The 16,395-nt window shown below is 45.0% G+C and overlaps 1 protein-coding gene across 2 annotated transcripts in view; it reads right to left on the bottom strand.

Moving 5' to 3' along the window:
* Window positions 1-3,460: 3,460 nt before the first annotated feature.
* The window catches only part of galnt1 (UDP-N-acetyl-alpha-D-galactosamine:polypeptide N-acetylgalactosaminyltransferase 1), a 44,506-nt gene continuing 31,571 nt past the window's right edge, over window positions 3,461-16,395 (bottom strand). For both annotated transcript variants that reach the window (XM_075465424.1, XM_075465423.1), the window contains 10 exons: window positions 13,768-13,934; window positions 13,106-13,233; window positions 12,917-12,996; window positions 12,444-12,614; window positions 9,507-9,624; window positions 9,039-9,219; window positions 7,372-7,511; window positions 7,179-7,277; window positions 5,667-5,801; window positions 3,461-5,530 (listed from right to left, as the gene is read on the bottom strand). In XM_075465424.1, coding sequence (XP_075321539.1) covers window positions 5,384-5,530; window positions 5,667-5,801; window positions 7,179-7,277; window positions 7,372-7,511; window positions 9,039-9,219; window positions 9,507-9,624; window positions 12,444-12,614; window positions 12,917-12,996; window positions 13,106-13,233; window positions 13,768-13,934 — 1,366 coding nt within the window. In that variant the 3' untranslated portion in view covers window positions 3,461-5,383. The remainder of the gene's footprint in view (window positions 5,531-5,666; window positions 5,802-7,178; window positions 7,278-7,371; window positions 7,512-9,038; window positions 9,220-9,506; window positions 9,625-12,443; window positions 12,615-12,916; window positions 12,997-13,105; window positions 13,234-13,767; window positions 13,935-16,395) is intronic.

Here is a 16,395-nt window from a genome sequence, read left to right as displayed (position 1 = left end):
TGGAAGAGAATAAATGTCAAACCTATTAAGTGCAGCAGCGTGGCTGCTGGTGAAGTCGGGGGGGGGTGTCTTGGACTAATTTTGTTTCTGGAAAGTTCTTGTTGAACTGAAAACGACCCCGTTTCATCACAGCTCTAAAGTGACAAGATAGGATCTTCTGACCTGAGAGCGATCCTGAGTAAAACCACAGAACCAGGTCAGGCCACAGAGAGGAACTTAAATCATTCACAGAAGGAGGAAGTGGGGCAGAAAATATTATCATCTCTTTAGAGAGTTTAAAGGGATAGTTGGCCTCTTTTGACATGAAGCTGTATGACATCCCATATTAGCAATATCATTTATGAACATTGACTTACCCCCTGCTGCTTCCTGTGAGTGGAGTTCCAGCTGAGTTTTGGCGTTGACGAAGCTAGTCCGGCTAGTTGGCTGGGGCCACAAAAATAAAGCGTTTTGCTTCTCAAAACAATATGCGTTCAAAAGAGTAATACATTTGTATCACAAAATCGTTCATCCAGAAAAAGTCAGACCTCACAATTGCTTGGCGCTATTTTTAGCATATCAATGCGTTCAGCCACCTACCGATAACTGCTCGGTCTGCACTTCGGTCTGCACAGTTTACACAGCCCGTAGTGATACGAAGGGAGAGAAAATAGTGCCAAGCGATTGTGAGGTCTGACTTTTTCTGGATGAACGATTTTGTGATGCAAATGTATTACTCTTTTGAACACATATTGTTTTGAGAAGCAAAACGCTTTATTTTTTAAGCCCCAGCCAACTAGCCGGACTACCTTCGTCAACGCCAAAACTCAGCTGGAACTCCTCTCACAGGACGCAGCAGGGGGTAAGTCAATGTTCATAAATGATATTGCTAATATGGGATGTCAAAAGAGGCCAACTATCCCTTTAAGCTCTCTGTGGATTCTGTTTGACACTCATAAAAACAGGTGATTGTGAAGCTAACAGCTAAAAATGCTCTGATTACAAGGGGTGCACGGCCCCATTTCCTTCATTTTTGGTGATCGGCGATCGGCCGATACTTGCATGTGAAACCGATCTTATCTACCTCTGAAAATCAGCCACTGTCCCTTTTTCTCTGCCATGAGATACTGACTGACCACCAGGTCACGTCTGCACGTGCACGGTCAACCAGCCATGTCGTCAGTTTGGAAGTATTATGCGCAATTTTTAATTCATGTCAGGCCAAAATAAGTCTGGTGGAGCCGCAAACAAAACCTTCAATACAACACACTTCAATTTTTTTTCAATAAAATAATTTGGGGACATTGAAGGTGTATGCTGTCAGACTGACCTTATAACACCTGACAGAGTCAATTATAAAAAATAAAACTAAAAAATTCGGTATCGGCCAAAATCGGGAATTGGCAGGTCAAGCTCCCCTACTGATTACACTCCAAAAGTGATTAACTCTTAAATTATTCTCGTCATCTCACGTTCACAAAGGATATCACTCCGTTCCTCTACGTCAGCAACTAAAATACCTTCCTTTCAAATTCACAAAAATCTAAATTCAGATGCAAAACATGTTTTAACAAAATTCCAGTGGAAAACGAGCAACTGTTGATGCTGAGAAAGAATCACAGAACCGATGAAACTTGGCTCAAAGAGCCAAACTTAACCTCACAATTGAAGGATTTGAGGCGACTTTCATTTAGACTTTTTTTTTTTTTTTTTTTTAAGTGCTTCTGATCAGAACACATTCAAAATAGACGGGTGGGTGGGTGGGTGGGTCCAAACTTCTGACTGGTGCCGTCTATAAATACTTTAGAAGTTGACACTTTGTGTCATTCATCCCAATCAGAAAAAAAAGCTACTGGATCAAACATTATGAATCATGACACTTTGAATTCAGCATAAGAGAATACTCAACAGGTATTCCCCGACATGCAACACAGCACCGAGATTAAAGTGTTAAACTGTCTCACAGACGAGGAAGGAATGAAAGAATGTGTCAAATGAATTAGACTGACACACTTCTAACTTAATGAATTCACTCTGTTGCTCGCAGCACACTCAGATATTCTGTTTTTTCTTCGAGTTCCCCTCTGGGCCGCTGTCCGCTGCAGCTTTGATCCATTTCCTCAAACCCTTCCTACATTTCTTCTGAAGTCTCCTTGAGGACTTTTTTTTCCAGGTCTAACACAGAAGATTTACACCTTCCCACCTGAGTCCTCAGGTTTACCCCAGCAGTCCTCTAACTGGGAGAGCCTGATGATGCCTTTGGCCCCAGTGAAGAGAGAATTTCATTAAAATGACTGTGGTGAGAAGCCTTGTTAGTATAAACACATGCTAATGCTGCATCTACTGAACAGATGCTTTCAGGAAATAAACACAGAGGCATCAACATGTTTTGCATGTAAATGCAAAAACAGCTGTCTGATATGTCACCCTGATGGCTCCTGTTGGACCTAATCCTCATAAATGAATAATTCAGCGGATCAAGAGGAGTTTGAATAATCCACTCCGCACTAAACACTTCCTCAGTCTGCAGCCCGACTCCATTACCTCCACACTGGACTGTCATGTTTATTAATAGGACAGAGAAGAGTCCCAGGAGCCTTACCTCGTGTCAGTGCTGGCTCATCTCTCCTGAAGCAGTGCATTTCTCACTGCGGGGATATGAGAGAGGTTTGTACGCAGCAGTGGCCACAGTTTACACCCGGTGAGCGTGTGGTTTCCAGGCTGTTGCAGGACCGCTCTCTCAGTCAAGACGCTCAGCTTCCTCGAGGTCTCAGGAAGCTGTTCTTCACGCTTTGCGTCTGCTCCGAAGCTTCTGTCTTCACCCCCACATAAAAGTCCTCGGTTGTAGTTGAACTTTCAGGACATCTTGCAAACGACCTTCAGAACAGCGCTGGAGGTAAAATAACACCCAGTCGATGTCCATTCACCGGAATGTGAAGCTGTGACGCTTTTAGATTCTTTTGGACGAGGATGCACATTGATCTTTACAAGCATGCAGAGGTCTCAGACTGAAGTTCAAGTTGGTCAACAACACACTACTTTAGATATCTTAATCGTGTGTTCCTTTCTTTATTACGTTTAATACGTTTAGTGACAGAACCAGAAAACTGCGAGTTAACTCGTGAACTACAATTGAGGTTATGGAGGTTTCGTATCGTATCTTGCTAAGGCCTGAAATCGCTGCTAAAATGACGAGTTAGAAAGCTGCTCACATTCACATTAAAATCCCTGAGGAGAGGACATGCCTCATCCATATCTGATACAGACAGGTAATCTTCCGGTGCGGAGCGTTTTTGTTTGTATCTCAGAATGAAGGATTTAGCGAAAGATGACCTTGAAGAAGTGAAATGTACTTGCAAAGCCGCTAAAGCCTCCAGAGTCTGACCCATTCCCACAGCACTCTGGTCCCCGTTGATGGGGATATGGAAGGTGTGGGGTGTGTCTCAGATTCAAAGAGGAAGAAATCAACACACTCCTCCAGTTGTTTTGTAAACCTTTTCACCTTTATTTTCTACATTTGGATCAGCTCAGTGTGGAAGCCTGGACATGTCAGTTCCTTTCGAACCCTCGGCCCTCGATAGAAGAACAGTCGACACACGCCTCTGTCTCTCAGTCAAAAAGATCACCGCTAGTCATTCGCTCAGACATGAAAAACTCAGCCTCCTCTCACCGCCTCGTTCCCTACAAAGATGAGCCCTCGTCGTGGCCCGTGTGTAAACCCTTCCTCCACTGGAGGAAGACGAAATGTTTCAAACCTTTGTGAAACCGCCTCTCGTGCCCTGCATGGCAGCGGAAGGAGTGACGCGAAACACAAATAATAAAGGAAGCATGATGATTGAAATGAGAACGAGAGAACTGTTTTGTTGTCTGTCTATCTCTCATTGATACATGAATGTTGAACTCCTGCAGGTAGGCTTGCCAAAGTGAGATATGTAGCCGTGGATTAAGATATGTTACCTGCTACCCCCCCCGCCCTCTGGCTCTCTAAAGTTTTATCTCCTAAAACACCTCAGCAATGTTGCTTTGATTCCCGTAACAACCGCCCTCCTGCGGCAGATATGTCCACAGGAGAGAGCGGACTCGTTTTTTGCTCTCGTTGCTCGGAGGAGGAAGCAGGAACGCGCTAATCCTCCACCTTCAGGCTCTTTGTTGTCTGAAAGCGAAGAATCAGAGCGCCGTTTGTTCCAGGAAGCAGAGAGCTGATGAACTGGGATAAGCTCAAACCTGCAGATGCACACATCCGCACACTCCGCTGGAGGAAAGAAGCCCTTGGAGTGTTTTTTTTCCTCTCTTCTTAAAGAGAGCATTGAGAGGGCGACATGAGAAAATGAACTGCCTTAAGCCTATGTGTATACAAAATGAGTGTGAATATGTAGTATGCAGGATGGGTCGAACACTACAGGAGGCAGTGAACATCAGTTACATATGCATGTAGCCTCTGCGTATGCGCGAGTGTGTGTGTGTGGGCTCTATGTTAAACATCTTTAAAGACCACAGAGACAGACGGACGGACAAACTAAGGTTACTGAAACAGTAGAAACAGACAAGCCATGTAAAAACTGGACATAGAAATCTCAAGATATCACAAACAACGTATTTCTCTATCTCTAGTTCTCTGCTGATGGCAGACGTCGGGTCCGTTTATTTATTTATTTTTCTCCTTTTCTTTTTAATCCAATGCGCCGTCACTGGGAAATCCGACAGCGTGGAGGCCTCAGTTTGTACGATGAGATGCCGAGGACTAACACCAGAGGGAGACATACTCTGTTGCAAGACTAGAGGAGGGGCTCTGACTCACACACACGCACATACATGACATGACGCTTCCTTGCACACGCGCTCACTTTAACATGCATCCTTCTTCATAGGAGTTTATTTTCAAAATCCATTACAAAATTAAATTAAAAAAAAGAAAGATTAACTCAACAAGGAATTGAGCCCCCCTTCTCAAAGCATACGTTCACCACACACACACATAAGTGCACACACACTCTGATCAGAGGCAGTCAGTAAACGTTTAAGTGATGAGCTGAGGGGCAGACTGCTTCGTCCAGGGAAGCTGAGTGCAGAACTTCGACTCGTATCCACGCACAGGAGTCAGTCACTCTCCGTGGTTAATATCGCTTAAAAAAAAATAAAATAAAAATAAGTAAAACAACAGCCATTGTCTGTTAGAGGGAGTCTTTCCGCTCTGTTCGCTCCGAGGAGGCTTGAACAAACTCCTCCCTCTGATCTCTGGCAGAGGTAGTACCATCCCAACCATCCTCCTCTCCTCCCGAATCCCATCATGGGAAGTCTCTCTTTTCCTGGTGCCCAAATTCAATAAACATGTCCGCTCCTCTGACCGTTTACGCCGGGCTGCTGTGTGTGTGAGTGTGTGCATTTGTGAGTGTGCGGAGTGCGGTCAGAAGACCTCTGGTAGTGTGACGTTGCGGAGCAGCCACTGTTGGGAGCGTGTGTGCGCGCAGTCTCTGACGCTGGGCACCTGGCTGTCCTCCTCGCTGGCCTTGTCCAGGCACTGGTTACTGTTGACGTGGACCAGAGTCAGCTTCTGCACGGCGGGGGGGGTACGGAGGGGAAACGTGTGTGAGGGATACAGACCAGGCGTTAGAAGGATTGTTTCTTATAGCTGAGCATGCTGGTGTTTTTGGTCGTTTAAATGTGTCGACAAAATTCCTCCAACCTACCACAGGATCGTAGTCCCAGAGCTGGTTGCCTTTAAGGTGGTGGCACTTGAGCATCATGACGGGTCCGTTTAGCTTGGACACGTCGAGACACAAGTCGTCCGTCCTGATCTCTTTGTTGGCCGTGTAGGAGAAAACCTGCACATCGCACAAACACATCAGTTTTTAAAGAGCCCTTATGATGCTCATTTGCGAGACTAGAACAGGTTTACATACTTAAATGTTCAAAAAGCCACATTATTTACTGCAGCATCTCACCAGCTTATGTTTGAAATGCTCCGTTTTAGCTACCGTCCCTTTAAGACCTCATCTCCACAGAGCAGGCTTTTGGTGGGTACTGAGCAAATATGTTTAATGGGTCTGTCTTTAAGTTACAGAAGAAAAGCCTGAACTACAGTTCAGGAGCACTGTCTTAAAGCTGCCGTCGGCAGGTTTTCAAAATTCTGAGTCTAAAGTCGGAAAATTCGAACTGATACAACTTTCAGGTCCCTCCCCCAACCTCTAACAAGCTCCGAATCGCCCCCCAAACCCCTCCCCCTCTGTGGACGAGGTTGTGCACGTGAGTTCACACTAGTGTGCGCGCACACAAGCAGGGGGCAGACTCACGCTCAGCATGGAAGACGTGGTTGGTGACTGTTCTGCTCAGATAATAGATAAATAATAAACCTAACGTGATTGGTTAAAAACAGCCGGGAGCGCTCGGTTTTTGCGAGCACGATTACAGGCTTCAGAGGGAGCTACAGAATTTGGGATTTTTCCTAAACAGCCTATTTAATATTCTCCTTCCAGAATCCCATGACAGTTCTAGCTAATATGACTAAAAAAAAAGTTGCCGACGGCAGCTTTAATAGAACTCGCTTCGCTGTACCTTTTTTACACCACACATAGAAAAATGACGTTTTGAAATACCCAAAAAGAGTAATATGAGCTCTTTGAAACAAATATTTACCATCAATATTGAATGACTGAAGAATAACAGCATTCCTAGCATCAGGGCTCGGAGGAATATGAGTTTGATTAAAACGGAAACCATTTGCTCATCTATTCCTTTAAAGGAATACTATGTAACATTTCTACCTTAAAAAAACAGTTTGAAAAAAATTGTGCAGCTAGAATGAGTTTTAATATTACGATTGGCCTGTCTCCTATGCCATTTGGGGGTCTGAGTTGGAATAACTGCATTATGTAACTTTGCTGGACCGGCCCGGGAGCTGAGCGGAAGTACTTCGACTTGCTTTCTGGCACACCTACTGCAAAAACAAATAGACCCCTCTCACGCTCCCAGGTATAAGGCTAAGCTAGCGCAACATTGTCAGTACGATCATCATGGCAGAGGCACCGAAGAAACAGAAGAAGACGTTGACTGATGAAGCAAGGAAGAGAAAGAGATTTACGACAGTGTCTTAACCGTACATTACCTCCAAGCCTGTAGGGGGAGCTCCATAATGGGCTTTTTGAGAAGTTACATAGTATTGCTTTAACCTTTTTCTTTCTTTCATGTTTGTGTCCAGTTACCTGGTTGCCTCCCATGCCGTGGCAGTTGAAAATGCCAACCTTCTCATTTTCCTTTCGGGCCATGTTGTCCAGGCACTGGTTGGTCTCCACGTTACGAATCTGAGCCAAGTCGACACAAATCGCAGTGAGCAACAGTCACTCAATGAAAGTGGACGGTGTGTGTGTGTGTGTGTGTCGGGGTGAGTGAACTCACCTCTCCCAGAGAGAAATAGTGCCTCGGGATTTGGGAGTCGGGGTAGACGTTCTCCAAGTACCAGCTGAAGGGTTTACATTGCAGCTTGTGTCTCAGAGCGGAGCGAGACGTGATGTCACCATAGTCCACCTTGGTCACACCTGAGCAAAGGCACGGACATTAAAACGATTCACACAGCTGCGCTTGTTGAGAAGATTCCCTTTCCATACAAGCTTTATTTACAAGGCGTGACGGTTGAGGAACACATGGATCCGAGTCTAAAACCCACACATTTCAAACTTCCTTTGTCTGACAGTGAAGTCCAGACAAATCGTGCCAAATAATTGTTGTTCGTTGCTAGTAATGTGGTGGTCAGATAAAAGACATTTTTCACCACAAAGCAGTGCATTAAATGCATTTACATATTTTTAGACATGCTGCGGGTACCTTTAATGCTTTCACTTGTCAGACTTTAATGTTCGCCGACGACAAACAACAGTGACGGAGAGTCATGGTGCGTGTGGGGAAATTGGACAGTTCATCATGTGGGGTGAGTTTCCTTTCCACGACGCGACATGCTGCTGGGACAGTATATATGAGCCTGACAAGCATGCTGTGCCAAACTTACAGGTGGTTTAAAGTATCGCCTTCAAACGTGTGAAAAATGACTTTGATTGGGTTCTTCTTGTGTTCACACGAACGAACACAGAGGGGAAGCTGCAGTTTTATATCCCCATTCCTTTAAAAACACACACACACGGAAGAGCCGCATCGCGGGATGTGTGCTCTTAAGGGGGGCAAATTAATGAAATCTCTTGTTGTATCTCGTGGTTTCCCACAACTCATCTCCACGAAATGTTTGCCAGACAAAAACAATGTTTACTCTTGTTTTCTGGGCTCTTGGATTCTCCGGGAGTGTTACAGAGCGTGGAGTTAGTTGCTGGTGAGGTGTTCACTTTGCAGCGTCTGCATGCAGCCACTGGAAAGTCGGGCTGATCACTAAGTGCCGGGGTCCTGGCACATGTCTTTAATGTTATTATGCACTCAGTATGCCCTGCTGAGAGATTAGCTCGGTAAGAGCCTCACTCTCTGAGGGGGGGAGCAGTAATTAAGGTCCTTCAGGAAGAGGCACAGAGGGCCTTCATCTCAGCTTTTTGTGCAATAAAAGCACAAACTTTATCTTATGTGCATGAATAGAAGGCAGCGGTATGGCTTCCCTTGGCTCTTTAAGACATTTTGAATGTTCAAAAACCCTAAGAAGCCACTGGAGATGTTTTTCTTCCCATCCGAAAGGCTTAAGCAGTTCCTCCTGATTTTATGCTTCTCAGTGGTGAAATACTGGAAGTGTTCCAGCGGTCAGAACAATCGGCAGCTGCTAAACCGAAGCACGACGATCAGTTAGTGACGGTGCGATGACAGGGTTTTAGTTTTTTTCTTTTCATTACCAACTTGTGTGTGTTTGTGCACACGCAGCTATGCGTGTAAGTGCTCACGTGTGGGGGTTAATCTCTGTGGCAGATGTGATCTATCCATTAACCTGGTGACAGCGTATTATTGCATTGGTGGCCCAACAGTGCAGGACGAAGGGGCCGCGAGTAATTTCACGCTACAGAGCATCTATTAACCTGCACGAGCACACGCAGAAATGCACCCCTCTCTTTAACGCACACATACACGGCCCAACTCACCGGGAGAGATGATGTAGAAAAAGTTTTTAAATTCATCCATCCAGACTTCTGCCAGGCGTCGGTTGTTTTTGTTGATGATCTGTCCCGTTCCTCCGGGAAATGTGTAGGGCGTGGCCTTTCTGAACACGTGACCCACGTGGGAACACGTGACGATCTCCAGAGTCCCTCCGCACTGCCAGATCTGTGAAGAACAAGACCGAGACGCAGTATTGTACGACGTGTTGTGAGTAGAGTGCGCATGGGCTGAACTCTGCTGCGTGAGTGCTGAGTTGCAAAAGTCTGAGTAAGTTTGGTTGTAATCCAGTCGGCGCTGGTTACGACCCGACCGAGTACTCGTCAAGACAACAATTTACTCGACCTCAGAACGTAACATCCGTGCCTGTGTGTATGTGAACCCTAGCAGACACTCCTGAACGCCTGCCAGTACACGGAAGAATACAGTCATGCCAATTGGCTGCGTTCACTCACTCTGAAAGAGATTTCCAGGTTCTCTCCGCCCCAGATGTCCATGCCTGCGTCATACGTGCCGATCTCCTGGAAATAATCTCGGTCTATGGAGAACAGGCCTCCTGCCATGGTGGGAGTCCTGGAGAGACGAGTAAATTAAGAGCCGGTTAGTGTCACTTTATTCACAAGCGACTTGTTTTCTGCAGGTCACTCCGTATCTCGCCAGTTTTTTTTTTTTTTTTACATGTCACCCCCCGTTCTTTTCCGTCTTCCTGTTTTCTCCCCAATTCAATCTTAATTTTCCTGCTCACTTCTCTGTTGTTGTCATGTCGGTGTTTAATGGCCTCAATTCTCTTCCCCTTTTCACCCCCCTCACAGAAGGGTTTCCTCCTTTGTAGAGTGGCCTATTTTTCCAACTGCCTGTTTTTGCTTTCATTTGACATCCAAGTTTCACTTATAAAAACACACAACCGTGCATACAAACACAGATGAAACATATCCTGAAAACACAAAGGGCCGATGGCGTGTTGCGCCGCATTTGGCCGGCAAATAATAAACAACACAGAAACGGGATGAAAACAAAACCTGGCTTGTTGAGCAACACACACAAAAAAAAGTGGCTGTTGTTAAAGACGATAACTGTGCATCGAAAACAAAGAGATTGATACATGTGAAAGATGCAGGGTTTTTTTTGTTTGTTTTACCGTCAACATATCAAAGGTCTCCAAACGCCGACGCGTACAATTAAATCACTGTTTTGATGCGATTCAAACATGTCGCAGTGAAACAAACAACACCCACTAATTAAAAAGTGAAGCTTTGATCCTGATTAAAGCCCCTCATCCAAACAGAGATGGTCACAGCCATCGAAGCGGTGTTTCATAAGTTCAGTGTTTACAGCGACACTGTGCACACAAACAGAAAGCGTAAATAAGAACAGAGATTAAATGAAAAACTTCAGCGCTTCTCTGAAACCTTCGAGCTGAAGGATTTAAAGCATCTAATTGCCACTTATCGATTTCAAAGCCCTTTCCCGAGTGTAAACGTAAACGAGCTCATAATGGTCACGTTGGCTGATGAGGTTTCCTCCTGCGCCAAAGTGCCAGGCTCCTCCCCTTGCGACAGCGAAAGCTCCCGCTTCTCTGCACATTAGCCAAAGAAGGGCAATGCCAAGAACTTGGCATACACCGAGTTCACAACAAGGATTTTTCCCAAGGAAACAAGACACATTTATACCCCTGAGATGTCCTGAAATTGTTGCAAAATCCAAAAAGCTTTACCTGAATCGACACCCTTTTTGACAAAAACTGAAGCTGTAGAAGCCTCGTGAAAGTAGTATTTATGGCTGGGCTGTTGTATCGGCTCAGTTGAGCTGGTTCTAATCTCATCTAAAAATGAGGTGATAAGTGAGGGTAGGTATAAGTCAGCATAGGACAAATGCAGGCCTATGCAATATGAATACATCAGAGCCAGTGGAAATTGGAAAAATGATCAAATAAAGAAGTTTTATTGCATCTTTGTACCTTTAAAAAAAAAAATCTGCAATGAATAGCGCTCACAAATAAAAGCATTTCCACAAATTCGATACACTCCTTCTTCGTGGGGCTAGAACATCAAATAAATGAGCTTCTTAAGCTACAGCTGGAGGGATCAAAGGCAGCTAAATAACTTCTACATACAGTACGATGGACAAAAACTATGGTTATTCATCTAGTAACTATAGAACACTTGGAAACAACCTCTAATCCAATGATAAACGTGATAACTAACACTTTGACACGGTCACAAAAATGATAAAAGTTTCCCTTAAATGTGTACAGGTGTGCTGGGGTATTTTCTGTAGGTTGCACACAAGTTTTTAAATCGGTCCATTCACTCGTTCAGCAACAAATCACCATTTTCCTTTTAAGGCCACTTGCAAGACATCCTTCGGAAAATGTCGTGCTGAAGCGTGAAAAACAACCAGAAACACGGGTGCAGGGTGTTACATAAGATATATTATACGTGTGACCTCGAATAGTGCCGCTGAGTGGCTTTAGACACAAGAACAGGAAGAATGGATGATGGACAGGCAGAAATAAACTCTTGATTTTTGTTCCCAAGGTCTGAGCCATGACGAACAATACAATGAGCAAAAAAACAAAAAAAACCAACTCAGAATCTTACAAAAATATCTTGACTTCGACTCAGAGGAAGGTTCACTGCATTCTGTCATGTGTTGCTGCCCTGGGAACATTTTACGATTAAGTGTGGCTGTTATTGTGAAATTGAGTTCATTTTGCTGTCCGTGTGCCTTTAAGGGCCTCTGCACCAGTAACAGAAAGCAGTCACAGCAGGTTCAGAGTCTGTGTCAACATGTGAACATGTATGACAGGCACTAAGCCAGTAAATGGTAACTAATACACGTCCTTTTGAGCGGGACGCCAGCAAGTCGCCAACACGAGGGAAAATAAGCAATTTCAATGTCTGGTCAGCATTTTTTCTGTCAAGAAGTCAGGAAGAACCCTTAACCATATATGAAAGCCATGTGATTAATTTCCAACCCTGTATAATCACTGGACCGATGTTTGTATAGCGTTGGATACGGATAAATGCATGTCACACATATGTAGCCCAAGAACAAGAATAAACCATTCAACGGTCCAACTGTGTCTCCTCGTATCCTGTGAAGCGAGCGGAACTCTAATGAATCGTCCTTTCAGTGTAAATTTAACTGTATGATTACCCCGAAGACACATACCGTGAATGCTCATCAACAACAGTAAAGCTCCCGGGACGTTATTCTCAACAGTCTGATCATGTGTTCGGTCACACTACTAACATTAGTCAGTATCATACTTTCGGCGCATTTCCTTTTCCACACCAGCCAACATGGAAGTTGGCGTCAAGACTGAAAAATCTCGCTGATAAATACGAGTTAAAGTCGGGCTGAAGGTTCCTGTGGTGGGTGTCACAGACCTGACGGGTAGCGTGCGGTCTCCTTTGCGGCGGTCCATCTCTCTCTGAGGTACAGGGTACCAGCGGAAGTTGAGCTTCCAGTTGAAGCCTCCGTACGTCATGTCAGATCCCGCCATGTACTCAAACGTATCGTCGCTGATGACGTCGATAATGGGGCACACCACTGTTCTCCTGAGGCAGACACAGACACAAAAGCCGTCAATATGGATCGATGCGATCAACACTCACAAATCAAACTGCTGCCCAAAGGACTTGGTGGTCATCAAAGACGAGTGTTAAAGTGTTAAACTGCAACCAAACCCTTAAAAACAACAATAGATCATGGCGCGACCTCTACTCACACCTTCATGAACTTCAGTGTTTGTGTGCTTATGTAAAGCAGTACACAGAGAACGAGTAATTGAGCATCAGGTAAACACAAGGGCAAGCCCCCCCCGCCGCAGGCTCAACAGTGTTGTGTACGTGTGCCTTACTTGTCTTGTTTGATGCGGGCGAGCAGAGGCTCCAGCCACCCTGTGGTGCATTCACAATGAGCATCCAGAAAGGTTATAACCTGGGAGCATGGAGAGAAACATCAGACAAGTCCAGCAGTGCTCAGCAGCAGATGGAGCGCAGGTCACAGGGTGGTGTATGTCACATATGCGCACGTGCAAAACACGCACCTGGCCGGTGGAGAGGGACGCTCCCTTGAGGCGAGCGCGAATGAGTCCGGACCGCTGGTCCATCCTCACCACCCTGACAGGCACTTCTAACCTTCGGACGTACTGCTCCAATGGCCTTTTAAGAAAATCTAAAGCATACACAACACGCATGTGAAAGAAATACAGAGGTGGAACACATGCCCTCCTCATTTTGCAGCAACAGCGATTAAAGTTAGGGTAGCGTTTATGTTTTTGCTTGCTTTTGTGTGTCTTGGCATGCCTGCCGACACACCTACTATCTGCAGACAGCTCCCCTCCCTGCACAAACACACACACACACACCCTGACGTACAACATCCAACCTGAGGTTCAATAAGGTTACTTGGTGCTGTGTGATGGTGACTAGGGGGGCGGGGGGGGATTGAGGGTAATAACACAGTGTAATCCCTGCGGCTGGCAAATTAAAGACCTAATCTCAACCAAACAGGGATTAACAGCAAAGGGTGGAGTGGCACACACAGCCCTTATGCATGAATATGCTGACAGGCTATTGGGCACCAATGCAGACTCAAACGCTACACACACAGAGAATCCAGGAAAATCATACAATAGCTCTCAAAAATAGGCTAAGCCTCAAACAAGAGGCAATAAAGGAATTATCTGCAGTGTGTGTGTGACTTTACCTCTCTCACTGGCATCATCCACCAGGACAATCTCCTCCAGCAGAGTGTGTGGAGAGCGGTCAATAACGGAGTGGACGGTTCTCAGCAGCGTGCTCCAGGCCTCGTTGTGAAATACAATCACCACGCTGGTGCGAGGAAGATTATCAGGATATAACTTGTTCTTGCACCTACAAAAGAGTAAATCAAACCGTAAGAACAACAACAACAACAAAATAAGGATTGCAATAAACCTGCTTTTGATCTGTGGATTCACACGTAGACACTTAAGACGTCTGATTTGCATATGGATGCAAAGGAAGAAAAATCAGAAAAGCGGGCCAGGAGAGACCTCACAATCCAGCCTCTGTACGGCTGCAAGAGAGCGCTACACAGAGAGCTGCAGCTAAAGTGGGTCCACACAACACAGTTGACCAAGAAAGGAACTGCTTAGACTTTAAAAATCGGCAAAGCCGCATTAAGACATTATGCAGTCATAAACCACCGTCGGCTCGTGCGATAAATCACGTTCCTGTCGGACAAAGAAAGCCGAGGATGAAAACTGAGTGAACAACCAAGGACGCACTCCTGATTTTAGAGAGGAAAACAACACAGAGATAGTGGGTCCGCATGCTGTCATTTGATTAGTGACACTAATTAGAGTGCAAGTCATTACCATAGCAGAGAAGAACACACACGTCTAACTCCCTTCCTGAGAGATAGTGAGGGATGAAAATGCCTAGAAGATGACAACAGTCAGATGACGATAAGAGTCAGCCACAGTCCTGCTGAAACGGCCCCTGAGAAACATTTTGGAGACATTTGATGTTTAGGCCATGAAAGGGGTGCTTCTCTTTGATTCCCGAAGAGAGGCCCAACCTCCTCCATCAGCTCTGCTGCTGGTTTTTGTTTGCATTTATGGCCACAGAGGGAGGGACATAAAAACTTCAGGAAGGCTTCCATTGGAAGTAAAATTAATGTCATGTAAACCCCCTACGTGGATAAGGAGCCACCATCTTTTATTTCCCAGTCGTTTTCCTGAGATTTATGAACACTGTAATGCCTTTAACGTGTTTTTTCTGTTGTCACCGCGTGGGCTCAGATGCTGACGCGGAAGTGCAGCGAAACACGTGAAAATTTGGAATGAGGATTTGAATCTAGCGTGACGTCGCTGGACCAACACAGCCGACCATCAAATAAGAAATCTATTTTGTTTGCTTTCAGAAAGGCATCCACATATCCCATGTGTGAACAGGCTTTGAAGCCCATTTCCAGACAATCCGCACACACCACAAACAGCGGCCTGTACCCGTATCGCTCATTACAAGCCTTTAAATGGCAAACACCTCATTTATTTCCCTCTTACTAAATCATTCCAAGGGCTTCTAGAGGGTCAGTGTTTCCATTTGTGGATCCTGTTAAAAGCACTGAAAACACATAATAACCATGAAATATGCTGGATTGTATTACTTTTTTTTTTTATCAATGTTGGACATTTGGTTCATGTAGTTTTGCTTTATGATTCAGGATAATACCCAATGCTGCTATTTATTATACTACTATTACTATACTGGTACTATACTATAACTAAATCATAATCATAATATCAGCAATAATAATGAATGATAAAAAACCCTGCAATATATCTTGCATTGTGCAGTTATACTGTATACTTCAGTGACACGACTTCTAAAACATCATAGTTATACTGCAGTAATTCGCACCGGGCTCTCTCTTTTTTGACATAAGGCCAACGCCACTCAAATAAGAATGAGAAGTCGTCAGAATGCAGCGCAAGAATAAATAATTACCTCCAGATCATGTCGAAACGATCTCGTGCCATCACTCGGGCTACATTTGTCTGATACAGCCACTTGCTCTGCCTCCAGTAATCCCGGCGAGTTGGTAGTTTGATTATTCCAAAAGTTAGGCAGAGACCGATGAAAGATTTCATCTCCTGCTTTGACACGGGGCTCCACTTCGAGTTGGATGGTGTGTGGCCGCGCGCCTGATCCGCATATAAGTTTGTCTGTGTCCCCAACATATCCCAAACTTCATCAGTGAAAATATGCGAGAACACTAAAGGACTTGCATCTTCAGATATTGGCACCTTCAGCCCCGGTGTACGAGTAAACTTTTGTTGACGTCGGGTGCGAAATCCAGCGGACTGCCTCTCTTCCTCTAATAAATTCTGTTGATCATTCCCTTCCAACTCCACATCACTTCCATCGCTGTCACAGTATGTCTCGTTAACCGCAGCCATTGTAGCCGAGCTGTCAAATTAGCTACAAACGCACTATTGCAGAACAGGCTAATCGAAAACACCCACCTCATGTGTATTTGAACCAATTATTGTGCATTACATGCTGCATGCGTCTTGAAAATAATGATAAATGAACAATGTTGCGCTACGCAACAACCGGCGTTAGGGGCAATGTTGCGCTACGCAACATCCGGCGTCAATGGGTTAATCGATAGAGACACACTGCAGGGGTGGGGTCTTAATTTGGCTCGGCTTTTCAGAGGAATTGCATAGATCGCATTAAAGAATAAAAAAAAAAACCTCTCCCTGCAGATAGCATCACCGAAGCAACTCTTTCACAGCCGAACGACTGGAGAAAACAAAAGTAACTCTGAAGCGTTGTGCTTGAA

This window comes from Odontesthes bonariensis, chromosome 5, assembly GCF_027942865.1.
Source record: "Odontesthes bonariensis isolate fOdoBon6 chromosome 5, fOdoBon6.hap1, whole genome shotgun sequence".
In the NCBI taxonomy this organism is placed as follows: Eukaryota; Metazoa; Chordata; class Actinopteri; order Atheriniformes; family Atherinopsidae; genus Odontesthes; species Odontesthes bonariensis.
This window is presented reverse-complemented; position numbering and strand designations above follow the sequence as displayed.